General features: G+C 42.5%; 1 protein-coding gene across 1 annotated transcript in view; it reads right to left on the bottom strand.

The window, feature by feature from the left end:
- Positions 1–2735: 2735 nt before the first annotated feature.
- Positions 2736–25026, bottom strand: part of sema4gb (sema domain, immunoglobulin domain (Ig), transmembrane domain (TM) and short cytoplasmic domain, (semaphorin) 4Gb) — a 30414-nt gene continuing 8123 nt past the window's right edge. The window contains exons 2-14 of the mRNA XM_041962349.1: positions 19516–19664; positions 19057–19119; positions 18618–18716; positions 18428–18521; positions 16171–16284; positions 15670–15824; positions 12244–12419; positions 8913–9051; positions 8605–8827; positions 7773–7888; positions 7288–7442; positions 4624–4685; positions 2736–3996 (exon numbers count right to left, since the gene is read on the bottom strand). Of these exons, the coding sequence (XP_041818283.1) occupies positions 3029–3996; positions 4624–4685; positions 7288–7442; positions 7773–7888; positions 8605–8827; positions 8913–9051; positions 12244–12419; positions 15670–15824; positions 16171–16284; positions 18428–18521; positions 18618–18716; positions 19057–19119; positions 19516–19664 (2513 nt within the window). The 3' untranslated portion in view covers positions 2736–3028. The remainder of the gene's footprint in view (positions 3997–4623; positions 4686–7287; positions 7443–7772; positions 7889–8604; positions 8828–8912; positions 9052–12243; positions 12420–15669; positions 15825–16170; positions 16285–18427; positions 18522–18617; positions 18717–19056; positions 19120–19515; positions 19665–25026) is intronic.

The following is a 25026-nucleotide window of genomic DNA, read 5'->3' as shown; positions in this document are numbered from 1 at the left end:
TGCATTCAGCTGTTAGTGACAAAATTTGTTGTGCAAAGCTTGAAAAAGGGAATCCCATAAGGAGGCAGATAAGGGCTTTGTTTGGCCTTTAGTTTGATAGAATTTGTATCAGTCTGCATAAAGCGCATGTCCTGGACTATATTCGCAATCAAAAAGGTTCAGAACAAAGTGGTTTACAAGGCAGACAAGAAGGCCTGCAAGTGCAAAAAAGCTCCTGCCTCCTTGTATCATCGTCTGTTTTCTGCATGGCTAACCAGGACACTCAGGTCAAATGTTTCCTGTCTGCTTCTACCTGCAGAGACAACAGCGCTCTATGCAAACAGACAAGAAGGCCCCGTCCTCGCTTCGTGGAGGCGAGCCAAGTGCTGCTGTTACTGTCAGCGACTCTCTGACAAATGCATGCTGCGAGTCACCGAACAGGGCTGCCGCTGAGCCACAGCTACAAGAGCTGATTCAACACTTCGCTGGAGAGACAGATCTTTATTTACCACTGGCCATGACACGTTTACAAAGCACTCAGAGATTCATTTCAGTCACTTCCCTCTAAGTTACACATGCGCTATTTAATCATAGCGCTGCTTACCTTGCTGAGGCAATACCGTAGGCTCTGCAGCGCTTGTTGTTTTGGCATTGCTCTGACGTCAGGTAAACACCCAGGACACCTTTGTGGGTTGCATGTGTGAAGGTCTTCTCTACTCTGAATCGGCGGCAGCAGCTTTTTCGCAGCAGAGGACAAACACAAACCCGTGTCTCATATTCACACGGGATGAAAACCACTTTGTCTTTTTGTGACGTGGTTTTGAAATAATCCAGTGTTTTAATCTGTCTCTGAAATAGTTAAACTATAGCCCTGATGTCTCAGGAGTAAGCAAAAAAAGGTGCAATGAATGTCTGAAAAAGTATATTTAGTCGTATAAGTGAAAAATAAGCCTTTTCTTCAGAGAATCTCATCTGTTTTTTTTAGTGTATGTTGCGGTTTCCTTTAAACCACCATGAATCCAATCTGTGGCTGTCAGTGAATTCAATTGATCTGACCACAGACTGCTCCTTTAATGCTTTAACAGACTGCTACTGTGATACAGCTGTATCTATTTCCTCACACAGACGCTACGAACAGAAAGACGCCGGGACAAAGAAGCTGTCTCACAGAAGTGTTTCCACTGACAACACTCATTGCTACCAACAGCTGCAACAGTGATGTAATTATTGCAATTTACATGAGCACAGAGGAAAATCAAGAAAGAGTGGTTTAAATAAGTTGAAATGTATGATTTGAGGTCCCACCTGAGCTCTCATGCACTGTAACAGACCTCTTCTTAAGGTGATACTCCACAGGAAAAAAATCTATGTTTTGGCTATCAAACAGGGACCTCCTGGGATTACGACTGCAGTTTGCTCCTTCATAGAGGACAAAGGCTTGTAGTCAGGTAGAGTTCATGACAATTAGTGGATTAATCACTATCTATGAAGCAAAAAATTCAGATTAGCCTCTTTCATCTTTACAAATGTTGCTCTGTCATCATTTTAAATAGGATATTTCAGGGCGTGAATATTTTTGAGGACGTCACCTTGGGCTTGTGATGCACATTCTTCACTACAGCCTCATTTGCACGGGACTAGTATTACCAGGGGACCTCATGAAATTAGAAATTACTCCCCCAACTCATGTAGCACACTCGCACAAGATAAGCAAAGTCCGTATTTTCCTCAAATTTACAGACATTATTCCCCAGATGTGATGTTGAGGCTGTGCATAACATCAGCGTTTCAGCAGCTGAGCATCTGTTCTCCAGCAGCCACATTAATAATATAGTTTAGAGTTGTTTTGCTCACTTTCTGCATGTGTTACAAGCATAAATACACGTTTGCAGCTCATTTAGATCAAGTTACAGATGCTTTGTGGCTGCACTTGGATATGACGACCTTTCATTGTCGACGACGGTAGAGCCGATCTGACAGCACAGCTGCTAAATGCTCTTTAACTGTTGTTTAAACTGAAGATATAATTGTCAGATTAATTAATTAAATTAGTTGCAGACCCACAATGGATTCCAATTTGGACAAAGTGTTCACTGTTACAAAAAAGTGGCTCAAAACTTCTTCCATAATCTTCTCGGCTTGTCCATCCATATGCTTGTTGTATGCTTCTGCATTATGCTCGAGCTTGTTTAACAGATACTGTTATGTTAAGTCTTTTCGTAGTCCTTGAGTTTGGTAGATTTGTTGGAGGGGACTGGGGGGGGGTCAGCTCTGATGTTAACCATGGTGGATGGTACGCTTCCTTTTTAGCCACTGATGCAACACACCTGCAGGTGAGGTATCACCTGACAGGATGAATTGGCTTTGTTATCCATCCTTTTTGCCAATGAAGAAGCCTGAAAGCAGAGGAGGCCTACCAGCGGGAACAGACTCCATTAGCCTCACAGAGGACTTTATGAATCCAGTCCTGCTACTATTTGTGAGTCAGACCTGCTCTCCCCCAGACCAGGGAAGGCAGGCTACATTTGAAAGTTTCCCACTGTAGCCTAAAGCTAAATAACAATGCACAAATCACAGATTTTGGATGGAGTATCACTTTAAGCACTTTGAGAGCTAATATTACATGGCACTAAAAACTTCCTGAACACTTCCACAGTCAAAAACATCCTGGCCTGATTTTTTTTTTTACCCATGGCCTTTTGAGTCACCTGAACGGCACCTTTCACGAGTCTCCAGAGAGTCACCCCCGAGGTAGCATCATTAAGCTCCCTACTCGTGGTAATTTTGTTATAGTGCAGACCATGGAACAAATTTTTCACAGCTCCACTTGTTGAGTCGCAGTCTGTAGTTAGTGTAGTCCAATGGGCCGTTTGTTATGGGAAACACAGGAGGCTGCACATTTTGGATCAGGTTAGGACACGACCTGCAGGTTCTCTAACACTGGGTAAATAACAGCAGCGTTTCATACAACAGTCAGTTCTCCCCACAACCACAGGTCACCACTGGGGTAAAAATAAATAACTGTGGGACAAAGACTGAAAGGGGTGCCCTAGATGGAGCTCTCATCAGGCTGCAGGTCCAGCTGTGTGTGTTTCCTCTTCTCCAGGATCCTGTTGAGCTCCTCTGTGAAGGAGTGGTAGAGCGGCGACATGCCCTCGGAGTCGGCCTGCCTGAGCAGCACGTAGCTGTTCCCGTTCATCTTCCTCAGCACGCTGGGCAGCGTGGCCGACAGCCCGTTGGCGTAGTCCATGTTGGGAAGCGGAGGTGGCATAGGAAGAGGAGGGGCTGGGGGAGGTGTTTTGGTTGGGGACAACTGGCCCTCACCTGGGACTATCTGGAGGAAGCCATCACCCAAGTCCCCGAAGGTTGGCATCGAGAGGGACAGACGACCCTGGCGGCCATTGCAGTGGCTGGAGATGGTTTTAAGTTCCAGGTGGGAGCTCCTCTTTCTCTCAGAGGCCCCCAGGACGTGCAGCCCCTGCTGGGAGAACTTTCTGTCCTGAGGGGCCCGTCTGGTGCAGAAGCTCACATAAAGCAACACCACAGTCAACACCAAGCAAAGCCCCCCGAGAACCGCCACCAGGGAAATGTACACGGCCTCCATGTGTCTGTAGGTCTGGAACTCAGGTCCTGGAGGCAGCGGGGCGGGAGGTGAGGGCAGCGGCTGCTCAGTGGGGCTGCTGGTGGAGAAAACAGTCGGGCTGGAAACTGTAGTAGGGTTAGTCGTGGCTGTGGGCTCCACGGGGAAGTACGAGTCTGTGTGGACCCTGACTGTGTACAGATAAATCAGGACCGAGACCGAGTTCTCAACAGCAAAGCAGCGATAAGACCCGCTCTGCTGGGCACGAGCTCCGATTATGAGGAGGCCATCTGTGCCGATGCGGTAGCCCGAATTGAGGCCGTATCCCTGGAGCTCTTTGCCGTTTAGCGTCCAGCGCGGAGTCGCCAGGTTGGAGCGCAGCTCGCACTGAAGCAGCACATCGTCGCCCGCCATCACAGAACGCCTCCGATGGACAACTGGGCATCAGAGAGAGAGGACAAGAGCATGAGAAGGAGTTAAAAAGAGACGAAACAAGAGAGATACATGAGGTAGAGAGGGGAAGATAAAGAGGTGGAGACTGTGAGAGAGACAGAAACACAGAGGGACTACAGAACAAGATGTCAGGTCACCAAGGGTTTCAAAGTGCAGGTGAGCAACCTGTGCGGCTCAACCTCTCAGCATCATTTTCCATCACTTTTCATAAGCCTCTTTAAATGTGGTGAGCCCCGCAATGCAGCCAGCACGACCGCCTGACCTCCAGCGAGAGAGGAACTGATTAAAATGTGTACCTGGGGGACCTGGGGGATGGGTAAGGAGCGGGCACCTATGAAATCCCTTCATGGCTGCTAAATGCTTGTGTTTTCAGGCAGAGAAAAAAGACTGTGTTGGACTATTTTTCACCTCATAATCTATGTGTGTGTGTGTGTGTGAGAGAGAGAGAGAGAGAGAGTCAGGCAAACTAATCCAGGGGAATGTATGAGTGGTAAAATAAAGTACGAAACTTCAACATTTAAAGTGACACATGTTATATTATATTATAGATGTGCATAATGTGCTTGTGTGTGTGTGTATGTGTGTATGTGTGTGTGTGTTGTAACACATACCATTTCCTGAATTCTCCTTACAGCCCCTGACTCCTCTCAAGATATCCTGGGTTAGATTTGACCTGAAACAGGGCGATTTCAAGTTTAATTAAAAAGTTCAAGTGAGTCATGGCCAAGATAGGCAGCAATAACAACGAATAACAGATATAAGAGCGAAAACACGAAGTATACCCTTTAGAACAACCCTAATAAAATATAAAAATAGCCAAGACCAATCCAAAACAATAACAAATTAAGATCCCTAAATATCCAAAAACATCTGCAGCCAGAGGAGGAACAGCCAGTTTCTGCAGCGATGATTTAGATTCACCAAGACAAACCAGATTTAGCAATTTTAGATCTAACTGCAGATGGTCCCAGGCAGATGGAGCAGTACACATTTCTTTCCCAGTTCAGCGCAGAACAGCAGTGGTACTAAAGAAAACCCCTTCCTCCTCCATCACCATCCCTGTGCTCCAACAAACCTTGTAAATAAAAACACTAGAGAGCAGACTTTTCACTCTCCTTCAATAATTTGTCCGGGAAATGAAGTGGACATCGTGCGGCATTAACCAGGGAAGCGTACAATCTCCCATTAACATTCAATTCTGCTTGCGGCTTTCTCCAAATGTGATGCCGCCCTCAAACAAATCCACAGGAGAGGCCGATGTGTCTGCTGCCGTAATGGAGATTAAGATGTCTGTTGCTCACTCATGCAGAGCGAGCGAAGAGAGGCCTGAGTATGTGTGTTTTGATGGTTCAAACCCATCCAGACCACAACTAAAACATGTCATAATATGACCAGACCAGGCTCACGACAAGATGGCAGATTAAGGATTGAAGGTTGATGAAGGTTTTTTTTTCTATTGGATTTAATTTTACATCATTCAGCTAATGTCTCAGTAAGCAGTGAAGGAATGAAAAGTACAAATTTAGGTACTTTACTTAAAATGTAGTATTTCCATTCCACTACAATTGTGATTACAATTGTACTTTAAATCAACTTTATTAATTCCCAGATGGGAAATTTAGGTGTCAGCACACCTGCTGACTAAAATACTTTTAACTCCTATTACATTTATGTCAGAGCTAAAGCTACTACTTTATAAATGGTAAATGGACTGTATTTATATAGCGCAGGGTTCAGTATCTTGCCCAAGGACATGTAGACTACCAAGGCCCGGGATTGAACCACCAACCTTCTGATAAGTGGATGACTGCCCCAAATTAAGATTTTACATGGAAAATGTGACAAATCTATAAAATATGATGCACTGTTTAAGATAAAATTACTCAACAGAATATCAAATAGTTGAAATTAGCTCAACCTCGACTAGCTACAACAGGAGAAAGCTACTTACATATGAATGTATCAGCATTAGGAATCTATTCATATAATATATCATAATATAACACATATTTCTGCATTGAGCAGAGCACAGCAGTTAAAGTGGACTTAAAGTGGCTGCACTTTACTTGAAGTCCACCTGTTTAGCATTTATATTATACACACATACATATATATATATATATACATGTAATACAGGGTTTATATTGCACTATAATGTAGTTGTGAGCAGATATAAGTGTTAACTCAGGCATTTGTCAAAAACTGTACAGCCTCCTATGGGCATCAACACATAGTGAACATAATATAATATATAATGAACATAGTATAACACATTTGTCATCATATAAAATACATTCAAAATGTCCTTGGAGCTGCCTACGACTACATTATAGTGTTTTATAAACCATTTACCAGATGTTTGTGTACTTCTTATGAATGCTAAATATACCCAAATTATTTTTCGGTTATGAATCTGATCTAAATGATCTGTACAATTGTTGTTAGTGCCAGTAACTCAACCTAAATGCAGATTCAAGTCATGAGAAGTCAGATCCAAAGGTTTTTTTTTTTTTTTTTATCATTCTGAAGAAGCTCCTGCTGAGCTGAAGAGAAAAATCCAGGTCGACCACATTTAGACCTGCTTTCATAGAAATTCTGTTGGAAGGAAAAACAAGCTGTATAAATAATTAATTAGACTCTGGTATTGCTGCTGGGCTCAGACTAAAGAAATAAACATCAACCAAAAAGGTCATGTAATGCAAAAATGTACATTATGTCAAAATGATTAATCTCTGTTTCTAGATTTATTATTTTATTTTGAGAGGGGTTGACAATAACGACATATCTAATTCATTCTTTATACTATCTCTGAACAGTTCACCAGATTATTTGTCTGTTGTGGAGGGTTTGACACTTTGCTCTTGTCTAATATTGAGTTGAGCATCTAAATGTCACTATATGTTTTGTACCTCAAAAATGCTCAATTTTGTCAATTTACAGACACAGTTTTGAACATTTTTATGGCTGTCAACCAAGTGCATGCAGCAGCAGATAGAGAAGAAAAAGGAGTTTCAGGAGGAAACGAAAGACACCGACAAGCAGAATGAACAGGTGGAACGGCAGAGGAGGTTTATGGAAATATAGACTCAGGGTCTGTAATGAAGCAAAGCAAATTTATCTGTCTCAGTTCCTTTTCTTTTAAAGTCTCTGTCAAACTTCTTTCTATAAACCACTGTGAGTCACTGTGTGTTTGCCCACTCACTGGAAATCAGCACTGGTGTCTGCATGTATTGATGTATGTGTATTTGTTAGCGTACAGGTGTGTGTTCCCTCACCTCTGAGCACGTGAAGATATTTCCACACACATCTTCCCGTCCCAGCCGCAGAATGGATCTCTGGCAAATACGCAGTCATAACAGGAAGTGTACCTCCGGCAGGCCGACATCGGTACCTGCATGACTCCAGACTGGGAGCCGACATAGATACTCCGCTGCAAAACAAAAGATTAATGATTAATCTGTTTCTGCTGTATTTCCTTTTTATCTTTAAAGTCCTAAATTACATTAATAATGGCAAGTATTAGAATGCATCGTGATTTAAAAGTATATTTGTAAATTAATCAATTAATGAGAAAGAAATTTCCAATGCTGTAGATTAGCTTATCATTATCTGTACTTTGTAAAAAACAATAATAGGCACCAAAATATCTAAATTAATGAGCCAGACCATGACCTATCAAAGGTTTTCATTTGCATCACTTAAGCATAAATAGGCTGTTTAAACTCTCATTCTGTATAACTCTGCATACATGAATACATACCAGAGCAGAGGATATGACCATGCTCTCTATGGGCTGGGGTTTATCAAACAACTGCAGCTCTTCTATGATATGCATTTCTCCGTCGATGTCCACGGCTCGGTGCAGCCACCCGTCATCTGAAAGGAAACATTCGATGTTGTCAAACAAAGTTTGAATAGCCTTGAGTGGCCAAACAGAGCACAAAATGAAAAAGGATGATGTTATTATATATTTTTGCAATTCCCAAGAACAGAAAACCAACGCTGAGTGTGTCCGTCCCTCAGTGATGTAAATCTTTATAACCGGGTCACAAATATAGAATTTCGTTAAAGGAAAGCCTCAGTAATTTCCTGAAACAGCTGGGCACTGTAACGTTCAGCCTACATCGCTCAAACAGGAGTGAATAGTAAATTTGTTGGGGACTATTTTCAGCGGTGGACTGATACACATTTGATTCTCTAGGACAGTGTATGGATAATTTAATCCAACTATGGTGCCCATGTTCAGGATAATGATGGAACAAGTGCAACAGTGCGGCTCACTGTACTGTCTGACTTTGTTGATCTCTGCTCATCTAGCGCCATCATCAGGTCAAAATTTGTTTTAAACAATTGATAGGAATGTGGTTTTGGAGCTCAGGCAAAACAAAACAAAAAAACTTTTATACTTGAAAGAATATATTTCCATCAGCCTTAGCCGTAATTCGTCTTTAGCTCTAATTAGCTAATGTTAGCATGCTAACATGATAACCTAAAATGACGAACATGGTAAATGTCCTGCTAAACATCAGCATGTTAGCATTGTCATTGTGTCTTTTCATGGGGTCTGTTGACTGTTCAGTAGTGAAACTCACCAGTTCCCAGAAACAGAACAGTATAAATGTTTCCATCCAGCGCCGGCTCCTTGTGCACGGCGATCTTCACGTAGTTGACGCTCCTCTTGAACATCAGCGGGCGCACCCCCATCGGGTGCACCTGGCTGGCCATCAGTGGGTGCCTCCTGGCGAAAGTGAGGACATTGTCTGGGAGGTCTCGAGAGGAGTTGATGTTCTGGGAGCGGTGCAGGTCTGTTATACACTGGAGAGACAAGAGAAGCGGTCACAGAGGAAAGAGATTAAATACTCTTCTGATTGTAGAAAGAGTTTTAATAGAGGAAACTTACGGATCCAGGTCTCGGCTCTGGAACTTTCCCGGTGTACTCCCTCCACTTCGAGTCCTGCACCTCCATGTACGGCCCATCGAACGCCTTCTGCACATCTGAGAAGGCGTACTGGCAGATAGCAGATGCTTTGATATTCTTCCTGAAAAACAATCCCCCACCCCGAAGACACGTCCAGAGGACACACTCAGGATTAATGATTCAATGTTGGATAAACACTGAGGGGTTATTATCTGGGGAGCAACGGCCACCCAGATCAGATTTCAAACACATCTCGTCTCTATTGTCTGAAGACTGTGGGTGTTCAAGTTCTGGCTTTTACGCTCGCATTTGCCTCTTGGACCTCATCAATTTGTCTTGAATGGACGTGGGGGAGCGGCGCCACTGACGTGGGTAGTTTTTACGTTTATCTCCAGCAGCTACTCCAGAGGGAAACATTTGTTTTGCAGATTTTTCAGCAGCACGCTCACAGCACTAATATACCCACTACCTGTGAGTCATAAATAAATCCCATTTGTGGTTTTGGTGGAGCACCTGTGAAAGAAAAGGTTTGTACGACAACATAATGACAGCATGAGCGGGAAGCCAGGTGACCCTTAATCTTAAGGCCTAAAGGCGAGATTAGTAACGGGGGGAAAATGTCTGCGTCACATTCTTCGGCCCATTGTGTGCCCACCTCAGCCTTCAAAAGCATTCAAGTGAGAGAAATGAGAGCGAAGTGAAACCAGAATCTGGCTTCAAACCCGGTGAGCAGTATAGCTCAGGGGCTTACTCATTCCTCCACGCTTGAGTCTAACGCATGGTGACGACTACTACTCGCACAGGTGCACGTGTCTTGAAGAAAAGCAGCACGTACAAAGACAATACAAGACAGAAAGACAGAGAGAAGGAAAAAAGAAAGAAAGGGAGGACAGCTGCTGCAGTGAGCAGACACAGCTCAAATTTCCACAAAAGGAAGAGCAGCAGGAAAAAAAAAAAAAAAGCAAGAGAGAAATGGATAGCGTTACTGTCCCGCTGCAATGATATCCTCTCCATCAGAATCCAAACACCCTTGGGACAGTTTTATGCAGCATGACTCTGCATATCAGCATAAACACACACTCGCATCACTGCCAGATATTCCAGTGGCAGCCGTCGTCCTCTGACGCTGTCAGCTCTGACTGCAGCTGGGCTGGCTTTGCTTTGATGAGCGCTCACTGAGGGTATTATTCTCCTTATCAATTAATCTGCTGCTCGTTTTTTACGATGAATTGTTTAGTCTACAACCCCGATTCCAGAGAAGTTGGGGCGCTGCGTAAAACCGAATAAAAACACAAAGCAGTCATCTGCAAGTGACAACAGTTGTAGGAAGTGTTCCTGAGCCCATGTACTAATCTCCTTTATACAGTCATGTGTTCATGAACGACTGAGCCTTTCCAGGATGCTCCTTTCATACCCAACCGTGATACTATCACCTGTTACCTGTGGACTGATCCAAACAGGCGTTTCTGGAGCGTTCCACAGCTTTCCCAGTCTTTCGTGTCCCAACTTGTTTCAAACATGTTGCTGCATCAAATTCAGAAAAAGCAGATATTTACAAAAATCAATGAAGCTGATGAGGTCGAACATTAAATATACTGTCTTTGTACTGTTTACAGTTGAGCAGATGTTTTACTTATGTTCCACACAGCATCCAAACTTTTTTGGAACCAGGGTTGTATAAAATGTCAATAAATAAAGTTCCCAGAGCCCGAAGTGATAAACAGTGAAAAACAAAATATTCAATGTACAGTGACATAAATCAGAGAAAGAAAGGAAATCCTCATATTGGATGAACTGGAACAAGAAAAGTTTTTGTTTAGTAAGTAATGAATGTTGCTGACGAATTCTCCGTCAATCAACTAATTAATTAATCGAACAAACATTTTGAGCACTACACCCAGTTACATTATTCAGCCTCTAAATGAAGTTGATCTGTTTTCATTTTAAAATAATGCACATTTATAATGTAATCATAGATGTTGATGAGAGATGTTGTTATCTTATTTTCTATCATGGCGGTGTCTCAAAAGAGGGAATAAAACCCTCTTTATGAGACAAAAATAATTCATGATCACATTCTTGTGTGATTTAAGTAAGACTTTGGTTTCCATTGCCCACAAACTTTTCTGTACATTTGTTCTGGGCCTGCTTTCATGGTTCTCATAGTCAGTTACTTCCAGTTAACAGAAATCTTGTTGCTACGGCACATGATGGTATTTCCGACCATCAAAGTATGCTTCAAACTTTCCCAGAAGAATGGAGGCTGTGATAGCAGCATGGACTGAAATGTTCAACAATCACTTATGGATGTAATGTCAGGTGTCCACATACTTTCGGCCATGTGGTGCATCCAAAGGACACCACCTATAGCAGTTATCTCCCTTTTCATGCTGAACTGATTTCTTCAGCAGACATGTAGCTAATTTTTAAGCTAAATGCTTCACATGTAAATGAAAGTGTCACATGCACACCTTGGCCAGTAACACCTGACTTACCATCTGAGTTTTGACTTCACAAACTTGCTGAGAGACAAAAAAATAAATAAAACTTTGGGTGCACAGAATGAGGAAGGAAAACCACTTCGCCAACGGTCACCACGTCTGTGTTTGAAATATTCTGTATTCTCACGCGCTGCACACGCCACTTTAAAACCACTTGACGCAGTTTATAATTGTCCCTTGCATTTCATCACAGGAGATAAATGTCACACTCATTATTGTGAGTTTCAGGAGAAGAAGTAGCATCCGGACAAGAGAATTGCACGCAATCATTTCTATTTGTAAAATGTCCTCGTTAATTTACACCTCCTCTCAACAAGTTTGCTGGACCGGAGATCAACGCAGGTTAACTCCCACGTGTGAATTCCGCATTTGGAAAGGCTTATTTTGTAGTATAAACCGTATATAATGACTGGAACACAATTGATTTCCAAAGCTAAACATCTCATCCCATTCATTAACATGTTTGTGAGTATTCCTGATGGTTACTGTGTACGTGCACTGACTGTAATATGCGACTGATTTGCATATGTTTCTGCTGCTGCTCTCAGGTCTCACATCTCCATGAGATTACCTGACAGAGCTGCCAGTAGGCCAGTGAAGACTCACAGAACTTTATCTCATATTCTATTGAGTCGCAAACAAACCAAATTTGCCAGGCAGAATTTTACGGAAATGCTGTCCAGTATATCTACTACAGCATATATATATACATGATTCTATCAGCCAGTGTGTAATTAGAGGGTATTTCCATCATTAAAGCTACTTAAAGTGGAAAAAGGCCACAAAAAGCAGAATTTGTTGTTGTTTCTCACCATTCCAGGCCAAAGACACCGTAGAAAATGCTGCTTTGAGCGTCTCGACCCCGCAGGACAAACACGCTGCGCAGGATGTTGAGATGCAGCTCATATTCTGGGACTGAACACACCATTCTGGCCTTGAGGAAGGAGGTCCACTTCCTCTGCAGGGTCCTCTGGCCACCCCAGTCATTCTGCACACAGAGGAGGCAATGAAGGGACGGATGGGTGATCAAATAAAGTCACTTGAGCTGACATACACACTTACACACTCATGTGATTGTGTTCAATGTTCACATAACTACGCATGTATAAAGAGAGGAGGAGGAAGCGAGGACTCTTATGAAAGTGGAGCTGGATGTTAGTGTTCTAGCTCAGAGTGCCTACTTTAGCACATTTGCTCTAATTGCATTTCGGTAGCACTGGGAGGCGAGGCTGCAAGACATCTCTCCCTAAAAGAGTAATTTAGCACACCTCATTTAAAAGAGGGAAAAAAGAGACTTCTTTTCTCTTTGTTTGTCGGAATTAAAGCGCTCCATCTCTCTTCGTTTATGTCTTTCGCAGACATCTGTCGTTCATCAAAATGCTCCCCGTGCCTCCCACGCAAAAGGCAAAGTAGCTTAAATCAACATAACACATAAGTATTGAAAACAAAAGTGCATTAAGAACAGTTACATCAACAACACCAAGGTATTTTTTTGATGTGAGAGGAAGATAAAGAAAGGGAATGGACAGCAGAGAAATGTATCCACTCTTAGGGTTTATTCCTTCCACAGAACAAAACCTCCAGAGAGCTGGTGCTGGCAGAGAGGTTAGTAAAGCAGAGGTAAGATGGATGCTGCTGAGAAAACAACAAACGCATTTCTTAAAGAGATGGATACCAGGATATTAAAAAGGAAGGAGCTAAAGGGATGCACTGATAGATTACAATCTATGTCAATCAGAGGCCCGTTCGGGTCATCGGGCTGTCGTGATGTAAATCTAAGAAAATAACAGTCAAGAATCCAAGCGTAGCACCATAAAGACATGCCTGTGGGGAAATTAACCCAAGACGACGTGATGGAAAGCGTGCTGCTGTTTGAACCAGACATGAAGCCAGCTTCTTAAGATAAAGCAGAGTAAAGGAGAAACCGTCTTTCTTTGCAAAACTGATGTCAGAACGGCACTGATTTCTGCTCTTTATCTTTCTGAAAAGACCTTGTTTGCATGTCATTTACACCCTTCTCTGTGAAAATAGGTCATGATTGCTGAGGAAGAAGCTGCGGTCTGGCTGCAAAGTGACAAACAGAAGAGGACAACTAGTTAGGCAGCTCAAAAATGGCAAGTCTTCAGTGGTTTCAGGCCAGAGGCTACTGCCAGGGCCTTTGCTATCTGCAGATCTGCCTCCAGCCCGTGTGGTGTCTGGCTGCCACGGGGCTGAGCTGGGGACCAGCTCGACATCTGCATGTGCTGCTGTGGCCTAGTTCATACTGAGTTATTACACTCTCGACCGCTCTGACAGCTCCACAGCGCTGATGGAGAGAAACGAGGAGACGAGTCCAGACCTTATTTCCAGAAATGACATATTTTGGATACAGAGAGAATCATGAGGAGATGAACAGTTTGAGTACATGGGATAAAAAAAGTTCAAAGACAGATGAAATGTTCAGGGATCATTTCACTGCCTGTTTGTGAGCATGTGGAATAATGTGCATGGGTGTATTTAAATGTGCAAAAGTTTAGGATGTGCAAAAAATGTCTATGCAAACAAATTAAAGACATGCAATAAAGAATATTTCATGAAGTGTACATAATTTGTTTTTGAGTTATTTAGACTCTGAGAAAAATAACCACTTTTGTCAACTCAAAACAGAAAACTGCATGTGAAAACCAGAACTTCACTAGCTGTGTCGATATATTACAGGAAAAGTGGCTACATTTAGTCTACTCAAAGATATCAGTATGCAGTCTGAATCCAAACAAAAAATGCAGGAGCTAGTCACTAGTCTGCAAAAAAAGAAAAATAAGCCCCTTTCAGACATGCACCTCGTTATATAAATGTGATGGCCATTTAAGATGCTGTCTCATGTCTGAACAAGCGCCGGAGTCACTTTCACTTAAATGTCACGACGGAGATCTTACAAGGTCAGACCTCGTAACATTTTCAACACGGCACAAGTCTGAGCTGAATGCCGTCAGCAGCACAAGGTGAAACATGCAGGGAGGAAATAAACGCCTTATTAAGAGCATTGTAATACATGGATCTCTCAATTATCGTCTCAAATATTAATAGACCGCAAAACACAGAGAATGAGTTAGTTTTAATCACATATCAGATAGATTCCACTTAAATTAATGTTGTTCAATACTTGAGCATTGTTGGACTTTATAAAAACAGGCAGCAGAATCATTCACCTGATGGATTATAAAATTGATGAGAAAATGTTTTTTCCCTCGCACTAACGATGGTCATTAATTAAGGCTTCAAAGGCAAAAAGAAGTTTTTAAAAGGCATCACTTTGAGGGAGAGATGAAGCTGCAAATGTTACGTATTCCACGTCTCAAAGGGGGCTGCAAACTGTGGTGAAACAGCTCCAGGAAGACCCCACGAACATGAAGTAATAAATCATTGGAAAGACAATTCAGCTTTCTCTTTGCTCGCTTTAATTTGTGGCGACGTTTCCCGCCAGTTTGAATTGATTGGTTTGGACGATTTACTCGCTGTGATTGGATGTTAAGGGACGATTCCTGAGTGGTTTCTTATTTCTTTCATGCAAATCCTTTTTACATTCTCACGGACGCCGATAAACAACCGCAGGGTGCAAAATCATTTCTGGACGTCATTCAGTCTTTTCGACACTTTTTGCTACAGAAATACAGGATTTCAGCGCAACACCACGCTGCGATGGTAATTGCAGCATCGCGCACGGCTAAAAGGAACGACAGGGAGGAAGAAAGAGAGGTGGCGAGACCTCTAGGAATGGTTGCTGGGCATGCTGTCTAGACCGCGGATGCTGATCAGAAGTGAAATGAGGTGAGAGGGAAAAGAGGAGGAGGAGGAGGAGTGAAAGAAGACGAGGTCGGCAATGAAGAGAGGGAGAAGGTTTGCCATTGGAGGTGGAGGTTGTTGGACTTGCAGTTTGCCTGGCAACAGTGGCACAGAAAGAACCGCCGTCAGTGAAGAAACCAAGATTAGAGACGCCCAACTGCTGGTTCATTCAGCACTGAAATTACCGTAAGAGGAGAACGGCAGCTCAGAGGGACAAATCGAGAACAGAACGTCTCCCTAAATCCATTTACACTTCGCTCTGTTTCAGTGCCGTAAAGCATTAAGTAATCCCACTGTTTTCACACCCTTTCTTTCTGTGACCTTGCAGGCGGGGTAAGTCGGCTAACTTTCCCAACCCGGTGAAACCATTAATATGATTATTGTGAATAGTATTTGGGCTAGCCGCTCATGCTGACCTTGCAGACTCGGGCAACCCTGGACACCTTGGTCTGGCTCGGGTAGGCAACCTGCTCCTGGCTTCTCTCCGTGAAGAAGAAGTAAATCTTGTCATCGTCGCCGATAGAGCTGTTGATGCTCTCCTTCAGCAGCACGGAGCCCACGAAATCTGCCTCTGTACACACACAAACAACACACACACACACAGGTCCAAACAGAGACCTATTAGCAGCGAAGAATGTGTCTCCTTGGAAACTAAAGATGGAGCTTTTAAAGTATGATTGAATTGCCACAACTGAGCCAGTTAGAGCTGCAGTGCAGCGCAATTTGTTTATGTGATTTTCATTGTCAAGGTCAGCAAAATATCTGATGAGATAAAAACATGCAAAATGGCAATGAGGTTTCGTCCATTTAGTATTTTACTGTAAGTGAAATTATACAAACTAGCGTCAGTGTCTTTTTACACACATTTATCCATTATTTGATGTATTTGAGGACTATCTTGTCTTTGTCATGTTTACCCAGAAGCCACCGGGTGGGCGCCTCCTCTGTCCTGAGCGTGGGGAAGGGGAAGTTTCTGCGCACGTCTGGAGAGCTGCGAAACTCGTACTGAGAGGCCGTGAACATCTCACCGTCTGATAGAAAGGTGTGTCAGCGCAGGAAACATGAAGACAGAAAGAAATCAGAGTTCAATCAGATGTGAATGAAAGCAGCTGACATACTGCAGAGAAGGCAGGCAGACTGTGACCTATCACCCGCTGTGGTTATGTCGCTTGTAAATGGTGAGTAGAAGCAGATACAAGTTTGCTTATGCATGCTTTGAATGTCTCTCCTGAGTCTATTGCATTATAAAGATCAGATATTTCTTCAAGTCTGTCTTAATACAACACTCACATGCCCACATGTATGCTGAGAGAGTTGTAATCAGTCCTCCTGTCCATACTGGTTGTGAAGCGACTACTATGTGAAAAATGTGGGAACCAAAAGCCGAAACTAACTGCAGCAGCCTGAGCTCGAGTGAGAATCTTCCTCCTGGCACTCATGTGGAGGATTATTGCCGGTGTTTTGTCCCAGTAATAAAAATAATTAACTTTATTTATACAGCACTTTTCCAAACAAAGTTATAAAGTGCTTCACAAGAAAAAAAAGATTGGAACATTTCACCACAAGGATTAAATAAAATCAGGCGACTAAAAGCGCAGAGAAGGGGAGTGAATAAAAATACCAGAGTAGCTTTAATAAACAGGTGAAATAACGAAGAAAACATTTAAAAAGAAAATTAATAAAAGCCTTTTAAAAAAAGTTAATTCCTGCAAAACTCTCATTCGTCTTTTTTGTACGAAAAACATCATAACTTTTCTGAGATCCAAACTTTATTTTCTTGTTGCAGTATTAGGAAGGTAACTCCTCACAGCCAGTATGGACAGTGTTGTGAAAATTCAGATTTCAGGAGTTTATTGCAATATTCATTAGAGCATTTGCAAATGGACCTCTGAGCTTGTCAGACTGAGTTCAGCAATCATGTTTCGACACGTCTCGTATGTCACAGTGCATTTCGTCACCCTCAGAAACTGACGACTGTCCTTTAATACCCAGTTGCTCTTTGTTCATTCGTAGCTCTGCCTATCTTTATTCCTCAGGGGGTTTCTTTCTCTGCCTCTGCCTGCTGAGAAAGAGCTGAAGGCCTTTGATAACATTTCACACCTGTTTGGAACCTGCAGAACTTTTCATACGCGAAGTGAGAAACGAAAAGTATCACACTGTGCGCTGAGCCAAAAGACAGTATAACATACACTGGTGCACATAATCTTTCACACAGCAAGAGTATAATTTTCTATTCCAACAGGCAGCGACCAGTAACCCTTTCACTGTACATCTGACTTTTCATCTAGCGCTGTCAGGTAAACATGTTAGCGTTGGTTAACAACCAAATATCTATATAACATATTATTATAACATATATTAACAATATTCCCATCACCCTCAGCTGTACTTTGTGTTTGTGAGCATGATGCTAACTAGCAAATGTTATCCTGCTAACACCTTAAAATTAGAAGGTGAACATGGTAAACATTATCTGCTAAACATCAGCATGTTAGCATTGTCGCTGTGAAAACACTGCTAATTAGCATATGCTAGTATGCTAACAACTTAAAATTAGAAGGTGAACATGGTAAACATTATCTAGCTTAACATCTGCATGTTAGCATTGTCGCTGTGAAAACACTGCTAATTAGCATATGTTAGTATGCTAACAACTTAAAATTAGAAGGTGAACATGGTAAACATTATCTGCTAAACATCAGCATGTTAGCATTGTCACTGTGAAAACACTGCTAATTAGCATATGTTAGTATGCTAACAACTTAAAATTAGAAGGTGAACATGGTAAACATTATCTATCTTAACATCTGCATGTTAGCATTGTCACTGTGACCATGTGAGCATCTAAAGCAAGTCCAGCTGCCCTTGACTAAGCCCCTCTGGACAAACCATGACCTGAATGACTGAGCATCTTGTCAGACACTTAGATGATGACGTTAGCATTTAGCTCAGAGCACATTGTCCAGCTAGCATGGCTGCAGACTCTTAGTCACGTTTATAATGGTAACCATTTCCCTGTTGAGGACTTGACGAGGTTAAAACATTCTCCCTATGCTCATAAAGTTTGGGAACTTTAGTCTCCGCTCCATCCGACAAAGACATACTTTCCAAGCCTGTATGCAGCTTTGACTACACCAGCATACAACAGATTAAATGCAAATTTGGGAGACACACCTACGAGGAGGCCAGTGTATCCCTTTGCTGGGTCGTATGGACACCTGTCTCTGCCCTCCTCAAAGCCTGAGGAGAAGTTGAACCGCTCTGCATCCTAACAGAGAGACAGGAGACGTCGCTCAATTAGTCATTTGATTTTAAATCTAGTCCAGTCGTAACTTTGCTGCAATGAAATCACACAGGCTCTTACTATGTAAGCACACAGAGGTCTGAAGGCGTTTGTTCCACAGGCATACAGGTGAGTCTCATTGTATCGCTGCAGAAAGCGGATGTGATTGTAACACTCAGTCTGCAGAGAACAGATGGAGGAAAAACAGGTTATTTCTGGCTCCATGACATGCAAGGCCGGAGAGAACAAAGTCCAGTCAATGCACATCATGCACAGGGGCTATTTTATGCAAATGTTTAAGGAATGGGCGCATTTTTTAAATGATTAGTTTCGCAGGGTTTCAGGAAAAGTGGATTAAGAAGCAATTGAAAGGATTATCCACTTTGTTGCTGGCACAAAGCAGAATTGTTTCCTTTATGTCCCCCGATTATAACTCAGCAAATAAATAAAGACATTTGAGTTTTTCTTCAAAGAAAAAGTGGCTGAATCATAATAAGAGAGTAGAGCTGCAACCATGTACCTGATTGTTTCTGCCTTTGTTTAGACACTGCTTCTTCTGTTCAGGGGAAGCATCCCAATCAATCTGCAAATAATGGGATAAGGATGACTCAGTTAGCTCAATAAATAGATGGAAAAATAGACAGATAACTAGAGAGAAAGGGGAGATATAAAGGGAGGAAAACAAGTGTGTGTATGATAAACAGGAAGAGAGGGACAGCACACTTAATTTTCTGGCTGCGTCACCGAGTACTGACTCTCTTCAGTAACCCTTGAATAAACGGCTGGTGCATTTAATCCGATACCCATAAAATTGGAGGAACACAATGGGATTTGCTCAATCTGCTTGAGGCTATTATTAGTTTGTGCTCCTTTAAGACTTGGGAAAATGGGAGGAAACTTGTGAAATCCTGTTGGCTGTTTATTTGTTAACACTGGCAATTAGGTGGCGACCTGTGGCTCGAAGCGTCTCGGCACTCACCGTGAGGTTGGCAGGTGTGGAGATGTTGGAGGTGTTAAGTGCGTACAGAGCTCCTCTGCCTCCCACATAAAGCAGCCCGGCCTCGTCCTCCAGCAGGAGGGTGCTGTAGTTCTGGGACAAGCCGGTGAAACGGGCGCCCCCTAACAAGCCTGCAAAACACAACACAGAATACTTTATAACAACAAAAGTTTGTGTTTTGTAATGGCACAAACTATGTGAACACTTGGAGGAGGCTTTAGACCTAGTGTCAACAGTTCAGTAACTCAATAAACCACATGCACAATGCCGGGTCTGCAGCCGGAGCAGATTTTGTTGTATATCAGGTCCATGTAGCCCTGTAACATCGCTGTTTTTATGTTATACAATTGTAGATAATCATGCAAATCAATAATCAAGTATTTAGTTCATCAAAACCAGTCATTGTCATCAAGTTATTTTATCTATGAACAATGTCAGAAAATTCACAATATCATGTTGATGATATGATGACACTGTTTGGCCAGAAGTATGTGGACAAGGTGTTCTTTCAGGATCCAGTGTTTTTATAGCTTGACCCATACTGGAGTCAGGAGGTCAGGATATTTTGATGTTTGCTTGATGGGTTTTTGATTCAAACAAAAAATCGATCTCATGAAAGTTTCCTAACTTTATCGAAGTGCAATACTACCTTGTAGGAGAAAATAACCGCAAATTTTATACTAGTTACTGAGGCAAACTTCTTGTATGCCCACTTGTGTTTACAAAACATTAAACTGTATTTGAGAATTTATCCTGGTCAATGAAAATAAGAATGTTTTTGATGTTAATATTTCTCAAATATTACAAAATACGGTAGTTTCGGTTTGGATACCAACACTCAGGTACTGTGTCATACAGTATGTGCACCAGAATCAAGCCCCATGCAGGGCCACCTATAACAAGAACAGTTTGGTACAAAAACTTCAATCTTGACTTCACATTCACTGGAGAATCCAAACAGGCTTAGCGTGACTGCATGAGGGTGAGACTCGACATGAGATCTGGGAGGTGGGGCGTCGCTGGAGTGATTGCTGAGAGGACTGTTGAGACTGTGGGGATGGGGGCACAGGGGAGGCGAAATTTTAGGGCATTCAGCAGGAATGGTGCCCCAGTAATGCCAAATCGCATCAGCAGCACTGCCACAGCATCATCTCTTGCTGTGTGATTGTGTGTGTGTGTGTGTGTGTGAATGAAGGTGATGGAGGAGGCATGTTCATACAGTATGTGGGCCAAATTAGAGTTGGCTCTGTCACTCATCATGCGTTACTGAAGTAAAATTTGATTTTTAGTGGTTGCTGATCTTTTGTCCTTAGTGCAGACAAACATATTATTTATCCATCGTGAAATAATTAGCCTGGTGCACTCAGATAAATATTTGAACACTCTGGTGTAGCGCCTCAGAAATGGGGGCAGGTTGCTCTGCTGCTGTGAGGCAATAAAAAGGAGGGCATTGTTTTGTTCTGTGGAGCTCCTGCAGAAGTAGGTTTACAGAGCTTTGCACTAAAAGTTAGATGCAAGGGGAGATTAATGACTGGTTAAATAAATCTGACGTACAGAAGAAGAAAACCACAGATACAGAAAAAACAGCTGTCATCAGAGAGCAACAGAATATGTGAAGGTATCGACAGTGTTACACAGAGGAATATGAGTCAGCAGAGAGCAGATGGGCATATTAATCGCCACAAATCCTCTCTACCTCCCTCTCCTTTCCTTTTCCTTCTGTTGTCAACTGATGGCAGCATGTCCCAGCTCCCAGTAATAAGACAACCTATATTTGTCCCCCACCAATCGATTTACTGTGGTGCGAGGGCCTGCACGCTTGTCACGGTTAATCTGCTCTCCTGTTCATTGTACATCTGATGGGGCGAGACGGATCCAATGCAGCTGGGAGGGCCAGGGGATCACAGTGCAACTGCTGCAAGTATTAAGATCATTAGCCAGCAATGAAAGCTGAAGTATTATATTATTTTATACTCCACAGTTCATAAATTTCACTTTGGCATATTGAATTAGATCAGGGTCCGTGGCAAAAGGCCATAAAATCATTCATATTTTTCAAATTATGTGATTAATATCAATGAGGGTAAATCCAACAGCCACAAAACACATTACAGGGTTGTTTTCACAGGATGAGTTATACTACCGCGACTAGTAAACTGATTATGCTTTTAAATCAGGAACTAAGCAAAGAATACATTAACAAGAATCTGATTAGTTGATCGATGCCAACTTTTGGCACTTTACGGTTCATTACATATTTCAGTTGGTGGCCGGGTGCTGGGTTGTAAAATCCAGCTCTCAGAGAAAAATCCAAATCCAGCCTCCAGTTTCATTTAACGCATCAGACTTTCTGTTAACAGTCCGGTTTAAATTAGTCGGGAAAAGCTGTCAAACCAGTTAAAGGATCTAATCCCTGTTTATGCAAAACAGTGAGACAAGAAGACAAACATTGTTCAAGGCTTTGACTCACCTCTGCTATCTCAACGGTATTATTAATACAGTTCACAGTGATGATAAAGAGGATGACAACCAGTCTCCGAGCGGGGTTTGAGCTTGCGTAATACGACACGATGAAAACTGTTTAGAGTTTCCCCAACATCACATGAGAGGATTTTTCCTCCCCACGCGACGGGCTGTTTGTCTAACTGTCACATGGACACACTGGGTGATGACAGGAGCTGCAAGCGCCTATGGACGCTCCAGAAGACCGTGGACTGAGTCAGACTGCAGGCTCTCTCGCAGCCCACCTTCCTGCCTGCAAGCCCTTTCTTACTGGTTTTATCACTGACAGGCAGACAACCACAGGGACACTCTCACCGGTCAATAATTAGGTTATTACCATACTGGCTCTGTCATGGCCTGTCAGACTGATTGTATGCACGACAGCTGGGACGAATGACACCCTGAATGAAACCCTGCACAAAAATGACAAAACATCAACTCTGCATATTTGAAGAAATGTGAATTTTAAGAAATACAGCATTTTTTCCATCACCAATCATCAATTAGTGTCCATTTTCTAAACCTTGCTTCATAAAGAGAAAATTGATTTCTGACATGTTTATCCTCTCTGTTAAACCAAAAGGAGTGAACAAACTAAAAGGGAGGGTTGAGATGTCAGTAGCAACGTCCATTTGTGGCCAGAGACGACAGGTTTTACAGGAAACGCTACCAACGTGAATGATAGCCGATCATCTCATGATAACTACACCAAGTTTAAAGTGCTGAAAGTGAGTACAAGGATCGTTTAAATTAAAGCTCCACAGAAAATGTGTGTGATTACAGCATTTTTAAAGAATAATTTCAGTTTATCACAACGTGATAATCAGACCAGACAGTTATTTGAAGGTAGACCGCCTGCTGGCTTTATCTTTATCTTCACATCATCCTACACTTAATGAGGATCGATGGGGTCTAATCGAAGTCTTTTCCCACTGCTAACTTCAATAAATACATAAACTTCAAATGAATCTCCGCTTATTAAACTGGGAGTTTGATTAAAGCCTGTGTGGTTCTCATACTCTGAGCATCTGACTTCTTTTTAGCGATGCTGCAGAGCTCCCAGATCCAAACTTGGTGAAGAGTTTAATGTTGTAATTATGCCCAAAATGGCAGCTGTGGCCTAGAGGTTGGAGAAGCGGCTTGTGACCGGAGGGTCGCCAGTTCGATCCCCCCCACCGGACTGGCCAAGAAACTTGGGTGTGGTGGAGTATTCACTCCCCTCTCCATTAGCCGGCTGATGTGCCCTTGAGCTGGCTGATGTGCCCTTAACCCCCCAATATGCTCTCACTGCATGTGCAGTAAATCAGCGATGGGTGAAATGCAGAGACTAATTTCCCAGTTTGGGATTACTAGAGTGAATAAAATTTAAAAAATTAAAAAGATTATCCACATGTTTCAGATGAAAATTGGTGCTGACTTTGTGTTGTCCTGACACCATCAGCGTCAAAGTTCAATTCCAGCAAAGTAAACTTTCCAAGAACTGTCACCGCTGCCTCCCACTGAGGCGACAATGGCTAAAAACGTATGTAACTCCGCAAATGTCACCCATTATTTCTCATAGATGGTCCTCAGAGTCAGCCTCAGATTTGAGTGAGCAATGAGCAGCTCCTCCGACACAGCCAAAGGTCAGGACACGCCGGGGGATGGGGGCTTCATCTAAAGGATAGAGGGCTCTGGCAGGAGTCACTCAGCAGGGCACCCTCTCTACCACACACAGGCAAATGCACATACAAATACTATACTGAATCTAGACGTAGGTCATGTCCTGATAAGCAACAACGAGCAGAAAGTGGAGGCAAACATGCACAAAACGGATTTAAAAAAAAACAGAACATAACACACATTGAACACTACATATTGTCCGAGATCACGTTTAAAGGACGAGTTATGCAAACACAATGGTAGTCCAAGGCAATGTAAAGGGCCCACTACTTGTGAGTCATTCAAGAGTGAGGAAAAGCCTTGGTCTCTATCTTATAAAAATAGTGCCTGCATGATATAACAAGCACAGCGCTGATGAGAAGGACTACGGTGACGAACACAATGTCCCTGGCCCCAAGGCAGCAGAGGCAGAGGGACCTTGGTCTCAGACTCGTCACGGTCCAACTGTGTGTTGTTTTATGCAGGCGGCGCTGACTTGTTGGCACGTTTTGCCCCTTCAATCTCTGCTGACAGCACGCAGAAAGTATGTAAGTCACATTTTAGTTCCAAGAGCGCTTTCGCAACTGATGGTATGTAGCTAAGTACATTTACTCAAGTACTGCACTGAAGTACAAATTTGTATGTACAAATGTTTGTACTTAACTTGAGTATTTCCATTCCATGCAACTTCTTTTACTTGTAGTGTTTTCACAGTGTGGTATTTGTAATTTTACCTAAGTGAAGGATCTGATTAACTTCTCACTTTGTTTGTGTTCTCGATTTCTTGATCTCGTGATGTTCGATTTTACAGCATCACGCTTAAGGTTTGGTGAGGCTTAGGCCCAAAACAAACTGGTTAGGCACATTCCAGGCCCAGACTACACGATATCAGCCTGATAAAAACCCAACCTGACAGATGTAGAACATAAGGCCAAGGCATTTTTCATCAAAATTCTAATTTTCTCCAAATTTTCTGTCCATATTTGACACCCCATCATGCTGCTGCAGTCCTATTAGCTGCTTAAAGCTGCGCTCATTATTTTAAAGATGGTATGGTGAGCATATATTTACGCAAGCAGCAGACATGGATCAATATTGGACTAATTTGAGCCATTGTCACTATGAAAATATCGATTAGTCCAGCTTTAAACATACAACCCTGATTCCAAATATGTTGGGACTCTGTGTAAAACATAAACAAAGAGAAAGTGATAATTTGCTCATCCTTTTTGACATATACTCAACGGAAAACACTACAAAATACAATATGTTTAATGTTTTGCTTCATCAGCTTTATTGATTTTTGTAAATATCTGCTTATTCTGAATCTGATGCAGCAACACGTTTCAA

This window comes from Chelmon rostratus, chromosome 21 (assembly GCF_017976325.1).
Source record: "Chelmon rostratus isolate fCheRos1 chromosome 21, fCheRos1.pri, whole genome shotgun sequence".
Taxonomy (NCBI): domain Eukaryota; kingdom Metazoa; phylum Chordata; class Actinopteri; order Chaetodontiformes; family Chaetodontidae; genus Chelmon; species Chelmon rostratus.
The sequence above is the reverse complement of the archived record's forward strand: the minus strand, read 5'-3'. Positions and strand labels throughout refer to the sequence as shown.